The 19,465-nt window shown below is 40.3% G+C and overlaps 1 protein-coding gene across 1 annotated transcript in view; it reads right to left on the bottom strand.

Moving 5' to 3' along the window:
* Positions 1–19,465, bottom strand: part of LOC128120813 (vomeronasal type-2 receptor 116-like) — an 89,104-nt gene that overhangs the window by 37,828 nt on the left and 31,811 nt on the right. The window contains exons 4-6 of the mRNA XM_052755020.1: positions 19,019–19,246; positions 4,543–4,721; positions 2,207–2,330 (exon numbers count right to left, since the gene is read on the bottom strand). Coding sequence (XP_052610980.1) covers positions 2,207–2,330; positions 4,543–4,721; positions 19,019–19,246 — 531 coding nt within the window. The remainder of the gene's footprint in view (positions 1–2,206; positions 2,331–4,542; positions 4,722–19,018; positions 19,247–19,465) is intronic.

Below are 19,465 nucleotides of genomic sequence, written 5' to 3'. Positions count from 1 at the left end.
ATGTAATTTTCAAAGATAAGTACAGTTTATTCTACATGATTTGAAGTGTAAGATTCTCTGCTCTGAACCATTTAACATTTATGTTTTAGTGTCTTCTTTCTCAAACTGTCTTGAAGTGTCTTCTTGAACTGCAATCATTCAGGGTTTGAGGTTGAGGTTTCAGTCTTCCTCCAATATATACATGGAACATGTGCCTGAACTTACCATGCCACCAATGCACACAAAGCATCTATATGCACGATAAGTCTTTGACAGTCTATATAATATAGTTTTAATATACACATTTTGAAAATAGGCACTTCAAAAACACTCTAAAATTAGAAAATTTACATTTTCATGAAATAATATTTAAATCCCTGATTGTTTGGGGAAATGATTATAGTTCAAAATATTTAAATTAATAAATAAAGAATCTAATTAGACTGAAATCATAATGATTGGAAATCTTATCTGGTTTTCTCTCCATATTCAACATTGTGTCTGTGTGTGCTTCTCACATTCACTATTTTCAGTCACCTCATGCCTATTTTCTGTTCCTTGGATGTATTTCAACATAGGATTCTGCTATTGTGCCCAAATCTGCTGTGAAAAACAGATCCTTGCACTTCAATCCTGAGTTGCTCTGAGAACAGAAGTGTGTAGATGTAACCAACGGTCTTATTAAATAAGAAACACAGAGCCGATTCAGAGAAGAAAGCCAAGAGGTCAGAGCTAAGAGCCTCACCCTTCCTGATTCAGGGATCCTCTTCAGCCAAGAGAGCTCTCCGAAAGGGACCTACTTCCTGTGTGTATGTCTTTATATACTCTAGCTGTTCTGCCTTCTCATTGTTTGTAAACCCAAACATGTGACTGCCTCGTCACTGCCTGTATGTACCTCCCTCCAGGTCCTTAAAGGCGTGTGCCACCGCCGCCACGCACTTGCTATGGCTCTAATAGCTCTGACCCCCAGGCAACTTTATTTATTAACATACAATTAAAATCATATTTCAGTACAAGTAAAATACCGCCACAGAAGTGTGCACCTCTGCCTGGCTTAATCTCAACATTACCATTAATGGGAGTGATGATGCCATTTCAACTGTTGTCACAAGTCAGTATTCTATAATTTACCTATTTTATGTTCAGCAATGCTTCTATTAACACATTATAAAGATAGAGTCATTTGTATGCAATAATAAATGAGTATTACCAGTACTTTAGGGCTTAGGTTAATCAAATGAAAAGAAGTGATACAAATCTAGATTTAATTTCATACTACATAGACAATTATTAATTTAAAAAATATTTTGTTCAATGGAACATTCTCATGATAATTTTTGTGATATACTACACTAATGTATATTTTTTGCTCCACAACTACTTTAGGAATTTAAAACCTATGTTATATGCTGATCAAACTCTCCTTATATATTATGTACCATGGTGTTTCCTGTATGCATAAGAAGATGTAGGTAAACAAGGAAGAAAAGATAATAATTAAGGGAATGTTGAAAGTTATTTATGAAAGATATTAAGGATAAAGTACTGAAAAAAAAAGTTGTTTGGTACAGGGCACCTGTGGCTCTCCAGAAGGGCCCATATTCTGTCACAAGCACCTACATGGTAAGACAATGCCATCTGAGACTCCATGTCCAGGTGGTCTGATGCCCTATGCTACCTTCCATGTGTTCCAAGCAAGCCTGCCTGTGGTTCATATTCATGCATGCAGGCAAGACATTAAGAGACAAAAAAACATGAAAAACCTTACTTAAAATATTCATAACTATAACAAAGAGTAGTTCAAATACAATTCTGATCATCTTTGATGAATCCAGAGCCATGATTGAAATTATGAAAGTAAGGATGGTAAGGACACAACCATAAAATTTGTGTAAATTATGAATAAATGCGTTTTCAAAAACAAGGAAAGTTGACAATTTGTACCGTGTGTTAAAAGCTATGACAAAATGGGCAGACTGCTCTGGGATAGATAAAGTGGTTTTTCTACAGAGACCAATGCCTAGAGAAAACAAACATTGATCGATTATGAATTTCAATGGCCAGACTGAAATTTTGAAATGATGATACAATGAACTGAAACATTATAACTTTTAAATGAAATAATAGTGCTTATCTCTGCTGATCATTCACAGAAAGTTTCCATCTGCTTAGAAATTGCAGAACACTGTGAAGAGGTGGGAAATACCCCAGTTAGACTGGCACTTACCTGTCTCATTGGAAATCTCATTATCTGGACAAGGAGTACAATCATAGCAGCAGGCAGCCTTGCCTTCCTGGGGGGATTTTCTGAATCCAGGACCACAGCTCTCACTGCACGCAGAGCGAGGAAGCTGAGAATGAAATACATGAGAGAAATATTTAGGAGGGGACAGGGTTAAGGTAATAAAGAGTACTTTTCAATATTAAATAATGAGATGGAAAGTTTTTATATTTATAACAGCATATTATGGTTTTGATGCTTAAACTTTGAAATTATATACCTAATGAAGTTCAATGTGTTTAAACAATGATCCAATGACAACAAATCTCTGAACAGTTTTGGGAGTATTAAGTGGCAGGGCAAAATAATAGGAAGTCGCATCATTGAACACATGTCTGGAAGGGCAAGTAGAATGTCATAAAGTGTCCCTACTGTGTGCTTTCGAATGGCTGGGTGGAGCAATTTTTTATAATGATGATATGTAATATCTCTTTGCATATAAGCCTAAAAGGATTCAGAATCACAATGCAAACAAGTCTTTGGGCCTTTGTGTGAGAGATGATGTACATTAGGGTACTTGAAGAGGGGTAAGACATACTGTAAAAGTAGGTAGCACCATTTCATTGACTATTGTCCAGGACAGAGTGAAAAACAAGAAGAAATATGAAGAGAAGTATTAACCTCTATGTACTTCCTGACTGAAGAAGCATTGTGAATAACTTTCTCAAGCTCTTGCAGTCATGATTGACTGAATCTTGATGCACCTGCACCTGCCACACGAGACCTTATTAAATCTATGATCTTTGGTTGCTTTTGTTTGGTGTATGTTTTTGATTTTTTTTTATGAACTGACTCCTTTTTCAGCAGCAAGACATTTAATTAATCAAAGGAAATGTGCCCTCTGTTGATGGAGTCCCATCAACATTATGTCCCATCAAGATTATGTAATCTACAGCTGATATTTAGAAGATCAACCCACCAGAAATATGCATATCTGATTGAGGACAAATTCATAGGTAAGGCAATGAGGATTACTGTCTTTTGAATAGATGGCTGCTTATTACTGTAAATCTCTTGTGTGATGCCATGCCTTTCACTCTCTGTAGCAGCTTTGGGACTTGTCTCACAACCTTAGCAGTGTTCTCCTCTTTTGTCAGAAACAATGATTCCTTTTACTAATAGAAGGATGACTTCTACCCACACTGTGTAATACTGGTGAGAAAAATAAATTGCACAGTCAAATCTTTGTTAAACAGTCTGATAAATACCTAGAAGTCTGTTCTCTATAATTAACTTTATAGCAGGACAATTTGACCAGAGGAGGTGTTTATGCAAAAAGATCACAAATGGGACTTTCACAGAGAGACTCAAAGACAGAATTTCAGCATTTGTTGAACCAAAGCCCCTTTGAGATTAAAAACAACAGAGCGCCCTGAAAGCAACCTGCCTGCAAATAATGGGAGTGCAATTCAGCTATCCCTGCTTTGACCTCAGAAGGCTATTATCACTTTCAACTGGGTTTATTGATGCAAGATTTAGCTTAGGAGGCTAATTGCTTATGTTTTAGACCTGGGATCTGTATGATTAACAAGTAGATGTTGTTAATTGATTGACCAGCTCTGCAGAGAAGTAATTTTCTCACACTGTCATCTTGGGAATGAACACCACTGATGGCCAGAGTGGCTTGGAGGTGCCAGGCCCTAGATTTTGTACAAAATAGTTAAAGGTCCTCTCTTTGTTCCAACCATTTAGGGTAAAAGATCTATTTTTTTGAAAATTGAAAGTTTCATTATTAACAGTTAACATGTGGCTAATATGCTGGTGTAAATTATGTATGCTTCCCCCATAGTTTACATGTGTTACCACAGATACATTGACACAGTGTCATTCCAGGTGCACTAGAAAAGAAAGGCTTCTGCTGAATTTTCCTTTTTTCTTACATTTTATTGATCACAAACTTTTAGTATATATATTTAGTCACACTTAGGAAATGTAGAATAAGAAGAATCCTGCAGGCAGGCTTCCTTAACATCACCTCCCATTGGACCCTGCAATCTAAAAAGCCCACTAGCTACCCCAAACCCGCCCACCTGCCTGAGCCCTCAGTGGCTTCCTGAGACACAGACTCCACCAGCTCTAATTGGACCAAGAGATGAATGACTCTTCTCCCACCCAGAGTGTCCTGCCTCTATTCCTTAGGCCATGGGGCACAATCTGTGTCCCCCACTCATTGCTGCCCCGGTTGCAGGCCAGCAGGGAAGAACCCTGTGGGCAGGTCTCCCCACCAACACCCCACAATGGACCCTGTTATCTACAAGACCCACTCCCTACAGCAAACTCACCCATTCCCCTGTGACCACAATGGCTCCCTGAGACACAGAATCCACCAGCTCTGACTGGACCGAGAGCTCCAATTAGACCAAGAGGTCTGGTTGGACCAAGAGTGGCCCTCTGAGACACAAGCACAGCAAGGACAGATTGGACCAAAGGCAGCTCCCACAGACACAATAACCTCTTGCACCTGTTGGAGGAAGATGGGTAGATGTCAGTGCAAAAATACATGCAACAACATAAAGAACAATATGGTACCCCCAGAAGTAGCAATTCTACAACATCAAGACCTGAACATCACAACATAAAAGAAGCAGAAACAAGGAATCTTAAAAATAACTTTATGAAGATGATAGAGGCCTTTGAATGGAAATAAAAAATTTCCTTAAAGAAAATGAGGAAAAAACAAGATTTGGAATAAATCAATAAATCCCTTAAAGAAAGCCAAGAAAAACAAGAAAAAGCAATTAAACAGGTGAAGGTAAAAGTTCAAGACCTGAAAAAAGAAAAAAGATGCAATGAAGAAGACACAAATCAACCCTCCAAGACACAGCTGCTCAATGAGACAGAGCCTGCCACTGCTGATTGGACTAAGAGGTGAGTCTTTGTTCTCATCCAAATACCCCATCCTCTAGGCTTTGGGCCGAGGGGCACAACCCTGTACTCCCACACCACCACCCATTGCAGTCCCAGTTTCAGGCCAGCAGAACAGGTCTCCTCCAGACAGGTCAGAATACCACCACCACCACCACCACCAGATCCTGGAACTCACAAGCCCCAACGCCACCCAACCCAACCAGCACTGATTGGACTAAGAGTTGCTCCCTGAGACACAGAGTCCATCAGCACCAATTGGACCAAGAGCCCTGATTAGACGAAGAGCTCCCATTGGAATAAGTGTATCCATCAGACCAAGAGAGGCTCCTTCAGACACAGACACCAATTGCACCAAGTGGAGGAAGAGATGGATAGACACCGGTGCAAAATACAGTCAACAACAAAAAGACCAATATGGTACCATCAGAACCTAGTGGTTCTACATCAGCAAGAACTGAACATTCCCATGCAGAAGAAGCAGAAGAAATTGACATTAAAATTGACCTTAAGAAGATGATAGAGGCCTTTAAAGAGGCAATGAAAAATTCCCTTAAAGAAATTGAGGAAAAGATGAAAAAATGGAAGAAATCAATAAAGCCCTTAAAGAAAGCCAAGAAAAAGCAATTAAACAGGTGAAGAAAACAGTTCAAGATTTGAAGACTGAAACAGACAATGAAAAAGACACAAACTGAGAGGATGAGAGAATGGGGGTGGGGTAGAAAGAAGGCTTGGTGGGGGCGGGAGGAAAGGAGGAAGGAGAAACTGCAATTGGTATGTAAGATAAATAACAAAATTTAATTAATTAAAAAAATTAAAAAGAGGCCCCCAGCTCCCATCTTGCTCCGGACCTCCCTTTTACAACACTGGTGAGTGCCCGTCCTTGCCCCAGACCCCATCCCTGGGCACCAGCCACTCCAGGGAAGACCTGCCCAACTCGGCCCCAGGTTCTGGCCACCGGGCAGGTTCCCTGCTAGCCGCACCGGGAAGGATCCCCTTCTCCAAGACCCCTGGCAGACCCTGCAGTCTCCACGCCCTGCCCCCACGCCCATCCGCCTGAGCCCCAAGCCTCTTCCTGAGACTTAGAGGCCGGCCCCCAGCTCCCATCTTGCTCCGGACTTCCCTTTTACAACACTGGTGAGTGGCCTTCCTTGCCCCAGACCCCATCCCTGGCACCAGCCACTCCAGGGAAGACCTGCCCAACTCGGCGCCAGGTTCTAGCCACCGGGCAGGTTCCCTGCTAGCCCAACCGGGAAGGATCCCCTTCTCCAAGACCCCTGGCAGACCCTGCAGTCTCCACGCCCTGCCCCCACGCCCATCCGCCTGAGCCCCAAGCCTCTTCCTGAGACTTAGAGGCCGGCCCCCAGCTCCCATCTTGCTCCGGACTTCCCTTTTGGAACACTGACTTCCCTTTTGGAACACTGGTCTGTCTGAACCAAGTGTGCGGATAAGGCCAAGAACGAACCACAAGGAGATGGGCAGACGTCAAGGCAGAAACATATACAACAAAATGAATAGCAATACAGCATCACCAGGCCCTAGCCCTCCTCCAACACCTAGACCTGAACATCAGAAATTGGAAGAAGCAGAAGAAAACAGCCTTATGAATGACATCATGAAGAAGCTAGAGGCTTGCGTAGAGGAAAAGACAAAAAAATGTGAAGAACGCTGTAAACAACTAGAGGAAAGGGCAAACAAATTAGAAGAAATCAATAAAGTCCTGGAAGAAAACAATAAAATACTGAGAGAAAATCAAGAAAAATCAATGAAACAAATGAAGGAAACAGTCCAAGACCTGAAAAGGGAAATAGAAAAAATGAAGAAGACACAAACAGAGGGAATGCTGGAAATAGAAAATCTGAGAAAACGATTGGGAACTTCAGATGCAAGTATAATCAACAGAATGCAAGAGATGGAAGAGAGGATCTCTAGCGTTGAAGATACAGTAGAAGAAATACATTCATCAGTCAAAGAAAACACTAAAGCCAACAAAGTCATGAACCAAAATGTCCAAGAAATTTGGGACACCATGAAAAGACCAAACCTAAGAATAATAGGGGTCGAAGAAGGAGAAGAATACCAACTCAAGGGCACAGAAAATATATTCAACAAGATCATAGAAGAAAACTTTCCCAACTTAAAGAAGGAAATGCCTATGAAGATACAAGAAGCTTATAGAACACCAAACAGACTAGACCCCCAAAAAAAGTCCCCTCGCCACATAATAGTTAAACAACTAAACGTACAGAATAAAGAAAGAATATTAAGAGCAGCAAAGGAAAAAGGCCAAGTGACATATAAAGGCAAACCCATCAGAATAACACCCGATTTCTCAATGGAGACTTTGAAAGCCAGAAGAACCTGGACAGATGTAATGCAGACACTAAGAGACCATGGATGTCAACCTAGACTAATATACCCAGCAAAACTTTCAATCACCATAGATGGAGTGAACAAGACATTCCATGACAAAGCCAGATTTAAACAATACTTATCCACAAACCCAGCCCTACAGAAAGCACTAGAAGGAAAATTCCAACCTAAGGAAGTCAGATACACCCTCGAAAACACAGGCAACAGATAAAGCCACAGCAGTAAACCCCAACGTATAGAAGTACCCACACATTACCACCAAAAAATAACAGGAATGAACAATCACTGGTCATTAATTTCCCTCAATATCAATGGACTTAATTCACCTATAAAAAGACATAGGCTTACAGAATGGATACGAAAGCAGGACCCATCTTTCTGCTGCATACAAGAAACACATCTCAAATTCAAAGATAGACACTACCTAAAAATAAAAGGCTGGGAAAAGACTTTCCAATCAAACGGTCTTAAGAAACAAGCGGGTGTAGCCATCCTGATATCCAGCAAAATAGACTTCAAACTAAAATCAATCAAAAGAGATCAAGAAGGGCATTACATACTCATCACAGGAAAGATCCACCAAGATGAAGTCTCAATTCTGAATATTTATGCCCCAAACACAAGGACACCCACATATGTAAAAGAAACATTACTAAAGCTTAAATCACATATAAAACCCCACACGTTAATAGTGGGAGACCTCAACACCCCACTTTCACCACTGGACAGATCTCCCAAATTGAAACTTAACAGAGAAATAAAGGAATTAACTGATGTCATGACTCAAATGGACTTAATCGGTATCTACAGAACATTCCATCCTAACAAAAAAGAATATACCTTCTTCTCAGCACCCCATGGAACCTTCTCTAAAATTGACCACATACTTGGCCACAAAACAAATCTAAACAGATACAAAACAATTGGAATAATCTCCTGTGTTCTATCAGACCACCATGGTCTAAAGTTGGATTTCAACAACAACAAAAACTACAGAAAACCTGCAATCTCATGGAAACTGAATAATACCCAACTGAATCACCAATGGGTTAAGGAAGAAATAAAGAAAGAAATTAAAGACTTCCTAGAGATCAATGAAAATGAAGACACCACATATCCAAATTTATGGGACACTATGAAAGCAGTACTAAGAGGGAAATTCATAGCACTAAATGCCCACATAAATAAGTTGGAGAAATCTCACACTAGAGACTTAACAGCATACCTGAAAGCTCTAGAACAAGAAGAAGCACAGTCTCCCAGGAAAAATAGACGCCAGGAAATTATCAAAGTGAGAGCTGAAATCAATAAAATAGAAACAAAGAGAACAATACAAAAAATTAATGAAACAAAGAGTTGGTTCTTTGAGAAAATCAACAAGATAGACAAGCCCTTATCCAAACTAACCAAAAGACAGAGAGAGAGCATCCAAATCAACAAAATCAGAAATGAAAAGGGGGACATAACAACAGACATTGAGGAAATCCAGAGAATCATCAGGTCATACTTCAAAAACCTCTATTCGACAAAACTGGAAAACCTAAAAGAAATGGATAACTTTCTGGATAGGTACCACATACCTAAGTTAAATCAAGACCAGATAAACTATTTAAATAGTCCAATAACCCCTAATGAAATAGAAACAGTCTCCCAACCAAAAAAAGCCCAGGACCAGATGGTTTCAGCGCAGAATTCTACCAGATCTTCAAAGAAGAGTTAATACCAATACTCCCTAAATTGTTCCACACAATAGAAACAGAAGGAACATTACCAAACTCCTTCTATGAGGCTACAATTATCCTAATTCCTAAACCAAACAAGTATACAACAAAGAAAGAGAACTACAGACCGATCTCCCTCATGAACATTGATGCAAAAATACTCAATAAAATACTGGCAAACAGACTCCAAGAACACATCAAAACAATTATCCACCATGATCAAGTAGGATTCATTCCAGGGATGCAAGGGTGGTTCAACATACGAAAGTCCGTCAATGTAATACACCATATAAACAAACTCAAAGAAAAAAACCATATGATCATCTCACTGGATGCAGAAAAGGCATTTGACAAAATCCAACACCCCTTCATGATAAAGGTATTGGAGCGATCAGGAATACAGGGAACATACCTAAACATAATAAAGGCAATTTACAGCAAGCCAACAGCCAACATCAAATTAAATGGAGAGAAACTCAAAGCAATTCCACTAAAATCAGGAACGAGGCAAGGGTGTCCACTCTCCCCATACTTATTCAATATAGTACTTGAAGTTCTAGCCAGAGCAATAAGACAACATAAGGAGATTAAGGGGATACAAATTGGAAAGGAAGAAGTCAAGCTTTCCCTATTTGCAGATGACATGATAGTATACTTGAGCGACCCCAAAGATTCCACCAAGGAACTGATACAGCTTATAAACACCTTCAGCAACATAGCAGGATACAAGATCAACTCAAAAAAATCAGTAGCCCTCCTATATACAATGGACAAAGAAGCGGAGAAGGAAATCAGAGATACATCACCCTTTACTATAGCCACAAATGACATAAAATACCTTGGGGTAACACTAACCAAGCAAGTGAAGGACCTATATGACAAGAACTTTAAGTCCCTGAAAAAAGAAATTGAAGAAGATGTCAGAAAATGGAAAGATCTCCCATGCTCATGGATAGGCAGGACTAACATAGTAAAAATGGCAATCTTACCAAAAGCAATCTACAGATTCAATGCAATCCCCATCAAAATACCAACACAATTCTTCACAGACCTGGAAAGAATAATACTCAACTTCATATGGAAAAACAAAAAACCCAGGATAGCCAAAGGAATCCTGTACAATAACACAACTTCTGGAGGCATCACGATCCCTGACTTCAAGCTCTACTATAGAGCTACAGTAATAAAAACAGCTTGGTACTGGCATAAAAACCGACATGTGGACCAATGGAATCGAATTGAAGACCCTGACATTAATCCGCACACCTATGAACATATAATTTTTGACAAAGAAGCCAAAAGTGCACAATGGAAAAAAGAAAGCATCTTCAACAAATGGTGCTGGCAAAACTGGATATCAACATGTAGAAGGCCGCAAATAGATCCATATCTATCACCGTGCACAAAACTTAAGTCCAAGTGGATCAAGGACCTCAACATAAATCCAGCTACTCTGAACCTGCTAGAAGAGAAAGTAGGAAGTAGTCTTGAACGCATTGGCATAGGAGACTACTTCCTAAATAGAACACCAGTAGCACAGACTCTGAGACAAACAATCAATCAATGGGACCTCTTGAAACTGAGAAGCTTTTGTAGAGCAAAGGATATGGTCAACAAGGCAAAGCGACAGCCTACAGAATGGGAAAAGATCTTCACCAACCCCACATCTGACAGAGGACTGATATCCAGAATATATAGGGAATTCAAGAAATTAGACATCAAAATGCCCAACAGTCCAATTAAGAAATGGGCTATAGAACTAAACAGAGAATTCTCAACAGAGGAAACTCAAATGGCCGAAAGACATTTAAGGAACTGCTCAACATCCCTAATCATCAGGGAAATGCAAATCAAAACAACTCTGAGATACCACCTTACGCCTGTCAGAATGGCTAAGATCAAAAACACTGAAGACACCTTATGCTGGAGAGGATGTGGAGCTAGGGGAACTCTCCTCCACTGCTGGTGGGAATGCAAGCTTGTACAACCACTTTGGAAATCAATATGGCGCTTTCTTAGAAAATTGGGAATCAATCTCCCCCAAGATCCAGCTATACCACTCTTGGGCATATACCCAAGAAATGCTCAACCACACCATAAGAGCACTTGTTCAGTTATGTTCATATCAGCATTGTTTGTAATAGCTAGAACATGGAAACAACCCAGATGCCCTTCAACTGAAGAATGGATAAACAAAATGTGGTACATATACACAATGGAATACTACTCAGCAGAGAAAAACAATGGCATCATGAGGTTTGCAGGCAAATGGATGGATCTAGAAAAAATCATCCTGAGTGAGGTAACCCAGACTCAGAAAGACAAACATGGTATGTACTCACTCATAGCAGGATACTAGACATGAAACAAGGATGATTTGTCTGCTACTCACATCACCAGGGAGGCTACCTGGAAAACAGGACCCCAAGAAAGACACAGGGATCACCCAATGACAGAGAAATGGAATGAGATCTACATGAACAGCCTGGACATGAGTGGGGGTAATGAAAAGCGAGGGTTGAGGGAAAGAGAGCTTGGGGGAGCGGGAGATCCCAGCTGGATCAACAACAGAGAGGGAGAACAAGGAATAGGAGACCATGGTAAATAAAGACCACATGAGAATAGGAAGAAGCAAAGTGCTAGAGAGGCCCACAGAAATCCACAAAGATACCCACACAACAGACTGCTGGCAGTGGTCGAGAGACAGCCCGAACTGACCTACTCCTGGTGATGGGATGGCCAAACACCCTAATTGTTGTGCTAGAAACCTCATCCAACTACTGAGGGATCTGGATGCAGAGATCCATGACTAGGCCCCGGGTGGATCTCTGGGAGTCCAATTAGCGAGAATGAGGAGGGTTTATATGAGCGAGAATTGTTGAGACCAAGGTTGGATAAAGCACAGGGACAAATAGCCAAATGAATGGAAACACATGAACTATGAACCAATGGCTGAGGGGTCCCCACTGGATCAGGCCCTCTGAATGGATGAGACAGTTGATTGGCTTGATCTGTTTGGGAGGCACCCAGGCAGTGGGACCAGATCTTGTGCTCATTGCATGAGTTGGCTGTTTGAAACCTGGGGCCTATGCAGGATTGTTTGGCTCGGCCTGGGAGGAGGGGACTAGACCTACCTGGACTGAGTCTACCAGGTTGACCTCAGTCTGTGGGGAAGGCTTTGCCCTGGAGGAGATGGGAATGGGGGGGGTTGGGGGGAAGGTGAGGGGGACGGGAGGGGGGAGAACAAGGGAATCCGTGGCTGATATGTAGAACTGAATTGTATTGCAAAATAAATTAATAAAAAAAAATTAAAAAGAAAAAAGTTACACAGAGAGGAGGAAGAGAGAGAGAGAGAGAGAGAGAGAGAGAGAGAGAGAGAGAGAGAGAGAGAGGAGAACAGTTATATAATAGGAGACTACACAAGAAAATCTAAGTATTTGAAAATAAGTTATACACAAGCATACCCATACATGGGTATGCACAGACATACACACACACACACACACACACACACACATACACACACATTTCTATGTGTGCCTGTCCAACTCTATGTGGCAGTTTTCAAAACAGTGCATGAACTCATAAATATATCTAATTCACATGGATATAGATTACTATCCAAAATTTATATTTCAGTGAAGAGGAAAATGGGTCAAAACAACTCTTCACTCTTAGGAGTTCTGGTTAGTACTCTACACTAAGAACCTCAAGGTCAGCTCCCTCCCTCATGTGCTATTAGCAACCTCTACTCAAGAAGAAAAATAATTCTATATCAAAAGGAAAATAGCATATACAATATATACATATAGCCTCTGGTTTGGTAAAATACAAATTTGGATACGGTATTTAGACAGGTACAAATACATGAAAAGATTGGCAGACACAAAAGGTCCTCTGACAATGTATCCAAAAGCTAACATACCTTTCTTGTATGATGCAAGTCTTTCTTCTTCTCTTGGCTTTTTTAAACATATACTAATTATTATTAAGTTGCTATTAAGTGTGTCTTGTGTGAATGTGTGTATGAGGGTTCTAAATTAAAATTTTAAAGTGTATTATTTTTGAATAAAGAATATTTGTGTGGGTGGGCTACAATTAATAGCTGTGGAAAGTGATTTCATATTTAATATAGTAATATCTTACAATATCAAAAAATAAAAAACCACATTTAAATTTAAAAAAATACTGGCAAACCTAATCTAAGAACACATCAAAAAAATCTCCACCATGACCAAATAGACTTCATCCCAGAGATGCAAGGATGGTTCAACATATGAAAATCTGTCAATGTAATCCACAATATAAACAAACTGAAAGGAAAAAAACATATGATCATCTTATTAGATGCTTAAAGGAGCCTTCAACAAAATCAACATCCCTTCAGGATAAAGGTGTTGGAGAGATCAGGAATACAAGGAATATACCTAAATATAATAAAGGCAATTTACAGCAAGCCAACAGCCAACATCAAAGTAAATGGAGAGAAACTCAAAGCAATTCCACTAAAATCAGGAACAAGACAAGTCTGTCCACTCTCCCCATATCTATTCAATATAGTACTTGAAGTTCTAGCTAGAGCAATATGACAACAAAAGGAGATCAAGGGGATACAAATTAGAAAGGAAGGAATCAGACTTTTCCTATTTGCAGATAATAAGATAGTATACATAAATGACCCCAAATATTCTACCAGGGAACACCTACAACTGAAATACACCTTCAGAATTGTTGCAAGATACAAGATTAACTCAAAAAAATTGGTATCTCTCCTGTATATAAATGATAAAGGACTGAGAAAGAAATCAGAGAAACATCACCCTTTACAACAGCCACAAATAATAAAAGTACCTTAGTGTAACTCTAACAAGTGAAAGACCTGTATGAAAAAGAATTTTAAGCCTTTGAAAAAGGAAATTGAAGAAGATATCAGAAAATGGAAAGATCTCCCATGCTCATGGATAGGTAGAACTAGCATAGAAAAATTTCAACCTTACCAAAAGAAAAGTCTACAAATTCAATGGAATACCCATCAAAATCCCAACACAATTTTCCACAGGCCTGGAAAGAAAAATACTCAACTTCTTATGGAAAAACAAAAAACCCAGGATAGCTAAAACAATCTTGGACAATAGGCAGCTTCTGGAGGCATCATCATCCCTGACAACAAGCTCTTCTATAGAGCTACAGTAATAAGAACAGCTGTGTATTGACATAAAAACTGAAATGCATATGAAAGGAATCAAATTGAAGACCCTATTATTAATCCACACACTCATGAACACCTGATTTTTTACAAAGAAGGCAAAACTGTACAGTGAAAAAGAGAAAGCATCTTCAACAAATGGTGCTGGCATAACTGGATATCAACGTGTAGAAGGCTGCAAATAGATCCATATCTGTCACCATGCACAAAACTCAAGTCCAAGTGGATCAAAGACCTCAACATAAATCCAAAGTTACACTGAACTGGATAGAAGAGAAAGTAGAAAGTAGTCTTGAATGTATTGGCACAGAAGACTACTTCCTAAATATAACACCAATAGCACAGACACTGAGAATAACAATTAATAAATGGGACCTCTTGAAACTGAGAAGCTTGTGTAAGGCAAAGGGCATGGTAAATAAGACAAAAGAACAGCCTACAAAATGAGAAAAGATCTTCACCAACCCCACATCTGACATAGTGATGATCTCAAAAATACATAAAGAACTCAAGAAACTATATATCAAAATACCAAATAATCCAATTTTAAAATGGGCTACAGAGCTAAACAGAACTCTTAACAGAAAAATCTCAAATGTCCAAAAGACATTGAAGGACGTGCTCAACATCAGAGAAATGTAAATCAAAACAACTCTGAGATACCACTTAACACCTGTCAGAATGACTAAGATCAAAAACATTGATGACAGCTTATGTTGGAGAGGATGTGGAGCAAGGGGAACACTCCTCCACTATTGGTGGGAACGCAAACTGGTATAGCCACTTTGGAACCACTTTGGTGGTTTCTCAGAAATTTAGGAAACAATCTTCCTCAAGACCCAGCTATACCACTCTTGGGTATATACCCAAGGAATGCTCAATCACACCATAAGGACACATGTTCATCTATGTTCATAGCAGCATTATTTGTAATAGCCAGAACCTGGAAACAACCTAGATGCCCTTCAACCAAAGCATGGATAAAGAAAATGTGCCACATATACACAATGGAGTACTACTCAGCAGGAAAAAAAACTGACATCATGAGGTTTGCAGGCAAATGAATGGAACTAGAAAATATCATCCTGAGTGAGGTAACCCAGACTCAGAAAGACAAACAAGGTATGTACTCACTCATAAGTGGTTACAAAATGTAAAGCAAAGGATAACCAGACTACAACCCACAGCTCAAGATAAGCTAGCTAACAAGGAGAATCCTAAGAGGAATTCATGGATTGCCCTGGGAAGGGGAAATAGATGAGATCTCCATAAGTAAACTGAGGGTGAGGGGGATAGTAGAGGGTAGGGGATAGGGGATAAGGACATAAGGGAACAGGAGGTTCGAGCTGGAACAGGGACATAGTGGGAGAGCAATTAAAGAGACACCATGATAAAGGGAGACATCATGGTGATAGGAAGAAACTGGATGCTAGGGAATTTCCCAGAAATCCACAAGGATGACCCCAGCTTAGACTACTAGCAAAAGTAGGCAGGGTGTCTGAACTGGACTACCCTGTTAATCAGATTGGTGAATACCCTAACTGCCATCATAGAGCCTTTCTGCAGTAACTGATGGCAGCAGATGCAGAGATCCACAGCCAAGCACCAGGGCAAGCTCTGGGAGTCCAGTCAGAAAGAGGAAAGAGGGATTCTATGAGCAAGGGGCATCAAGATCATGATAGGGAAACCTACAGAGACAATTAAACCAAACTAGTGGGAACTCATGTACTTTAGAACAACAGTTGTGGAGCCTCCATGGGACTGGACTAGGTCCTCTGCATAAGCAATATAGTTGTGTAGCTGCATTTGCTTAAGGGGCCCCCTGGCAGTAGGATCAGGATCCATCCCAGGTACATGAGCTGGCTTTTTGGAGCCTGATACCTGTGGTGAGACATCTTACACAACCTTCACGCAGGGGGATGGGCTTAGTCCTGCCTCAACTGAATGTACCAGGCTCTAATGACTCCCACAGAAGGTCTCAACTTGTTGCAGGAGGGAATGGGAGGTGGGTTAGGAGGGAAGTCTGGTAGAGTTTGGAAGAGAAAAGAGAGGGGGATCTGTGGTTGGTATGTAAAATGAATAACAATTTTCTTAATTAAAAAAAGAAATGTACTCTACATCTCTTGCTCATATAATCCCTCCTCTCTCTCACTGGTTGGACTCCTGGAGCTCCACCTGGGGCCTGACCGTGGATCTCTGCATCTGCTTCCACCCAGTACTGGATGAGTTCCATCATGACAGTTAGGGTGTTTGGCCATCTGATCACCAGAGTAGGTCAGTTCAGGCACTCTCTCAACCATTGCCAGTAGTCTATAGTGGAGGTATCCTTGTGGATTTCTGGGGACTTCTCTAGTACTTTGCTTCTTCCTATTCCCATGGGGTCTTCATTTATCATGGTCTCTCTTTCCTTGTTCTCCTACACTGTTCCTGATCCAGCTGGGACCTCCCACTCCCCTAAGCTCTCTTTCCCCCAACTCATGCCCTCCATTACCCCCCTCTCCCCCAGTTTGCGCATGTAGATCTCATCCATTTCTCTGTTGCTGGGCAATCCCTGTGTCTTTCTTAGGATCCTCTTTACTAGGTAGCCTCCCTGGAGTTGTGAGTTGCAGTCTGGTTAACCTTTGCTTTACATCGAGTATCCACTTACGAGTGAGTACATACCAAGTTTGTCTTTCTGAGTCTGGGTTACCTCACTCAGGATGATATTTTCTAGTTCCATTCATTTGCCTGCAAACCTCATGATGTCATTGTTTTTCTCTGCTGAATAGTACTCCATTGTGTATATGTACCACATCTTATTTATCCATTCTTCACTTGAAGGGCATCTAGGTTTTTTCCAGGTTCTGGCTATTACAAATAATGCTGCTATGAACATAGATGAGCATGTGTCCTTGTTGTTTGATTGTGCATTCCTTGGGAATACGCCCAAGAGTGGTATAGCTGGGTCTTGAGGAAGACTGATTCCCATTTTTCTGAGAAACCACCATACTGATTTCCAAAGGGGCTGTGTAAGTTTACACTTCCACCAACAATGTAGGAGTGTTCCCCTTGCTCCACATCCTCTCCAGCATATGCTGTCTTTGATGATTTTGATCTTAGCCATTCTGACGGGTGTAAGGTGGTATCTCAGAGTCATTTTCATTTGCATTTCCCTGATGATTAAGTATGTTGAGCAATTCCTTAAATGTCTTTCAGCCATTTGACCTACTTCTGTTGAGAATTCTCTGTTTATCTTTATAGCCCATTTTTTAACTGGACTGTTGGATATTTGATGTCTAATTTCTTGAGTTCTTTATATATTCTGAATATCAGCCCTCTGTCAGATGTGGGGTTGGTGAAGATCTTTTCCCATTCTGTAGGCTGTTGTTTTGTCTTATGGAGACCATGACTGGAAAAAGCACAGGGACAAAGAGCCAAACCAGCAGAAACACATGAACTGTGAACCAATAGCTGAGGAGCCCCCATGGAACTGGACCAGGCCCTCTGGATAAGTGAGACAGTTGATAAGCTTGAACTGTTTAGGAGGCCCCTAGGCAGTGAGACCAGGACCTGACCTTAGTGCATGAGCTGGCTTTTTGGAACCTAGGGCCTATGCTGAGATACTTTGCTCAGCCTTGGTGCAGAGAGGAGGGGACTTGATATGCCTCAACTGAATCTACCAGGCTGGGCTGAATCCCCAGGGGAGACCTTGCCTTGGAGGAGGTGGGAATGGGGAGTGAATAGAGGGGGAAGACTGGGGGGTGGGAGGAGGGAGGACAAGGGAATCCATGACTGATATGTAAAATTAAATTAATTATAAAATAAAAATATTTATTAAAAAAGAAAAAAGAAATGTAGAATAGTACATGAATTCCCTTTTCCCTTCTTTGATTTCTTTTGGTTTAGTTTTTTTCTTTATGACCTCTTCCCCTTTAAGAGGTAGCCAGAACATTTTTATAGCCATACCCACCAACAGCCATAAAAAAGCTGACAGGTAATGCTTTGTATGACTCTTCTCGACTTTATGGCGCTGAGAAAAAAAGCCTTGTAATCTTGTTATTGCCAAAGAATTGCTGTTTTATGTGCTTATAAACTGGAAACATTTGAAACTTGAGGCAGAACAAAAAAGGGACATGACTGGACATCATTTGTGTGAATTTTTTCTTTACCACTGAGATTAGAAATATCCTAAATTCCCTTGGCCTCACTATGGCTTCTCACCTGAACCCAGGAGGTGGCCCTGCAGAGCTGAACTCCAAGGCCACCAATGCTCCACACTCCAATGCCTTTCCTATGTCTGGAAAGAAAAAGGGCAAATGATCATGCACTGATTTTTCTTACTCTCAGAGTTAAATTAATCCTCTCCTCAGTGTTGATTCAGCACAGGGATGAAACTTAATAAAAAAGGAAATTAATTTATCACTTGAAATGTTTGCCATTAGAGAAATGTATGGAAAAATAAACAATCCCATTGCCAAGATTAAGGCAACAAAAATTTCTCTTATTGACAGTTGTTTTGTATATACTGATGAGTCCCATGTAAAGAACCAGAAATCATTACATTGGGAAACAATTTACATAGTGATCAATGCAATGACATAAAATTCAACCCACCTCTGTAAATCCTGTGGCCCACTGTATCATATGATCAGACAGAAACAGTTGTTGACTCTGCGGAGCTTTTGGAGAAAATGTTCCAACTTTCATATTTTGTCTGAGACCAGTTGGAAAATTCCAGACATTGAGAATATCATACTTTTCCTCTAATTTCATTTGTGAATCCAAAACCACGTGGTGTCCAACACTATTTATGAAATTGATTTGCTTGAGAAAAGGGAGAAGCTAAAAGAAATGTAAAAACTTATGATGAATATAGTCCCCTAAAAGTTCTACTAAACCAAATAAAACAGAATCTCTAATTGACTTTAATCCCTGAGGTGAAATGCAAGTTACAACAAGCTATTATTATTTTAATGATGAAAGCTTCCAAAATGACACAAGTATAATATTTCTAGACTGTCAGTGAGTGTTAAAAGAAAGCAATGGCACATACAGTCACAC

This window comes from Peromyscus californicus, unplaced genomic scaffold (genome assembly GCF_007827085.1).
Source record: "Peromyscus californicus insignis strain IS unplaced genomic scaffold, ASM782708v3 Scaffold_2__1_contigs__length_46816999, whole genome shotgun sequence".
Taxonomy (NCBI): domain Eukaryota; kingdom Metazoa; phylum Chordata; class Mammalia; order Rodentia; family Cricetidae; genus Peromyscus; species Peromyscus californicus.
This window is presented reverse-complemented; position numbering and strand designations above follow the sequence as displayed.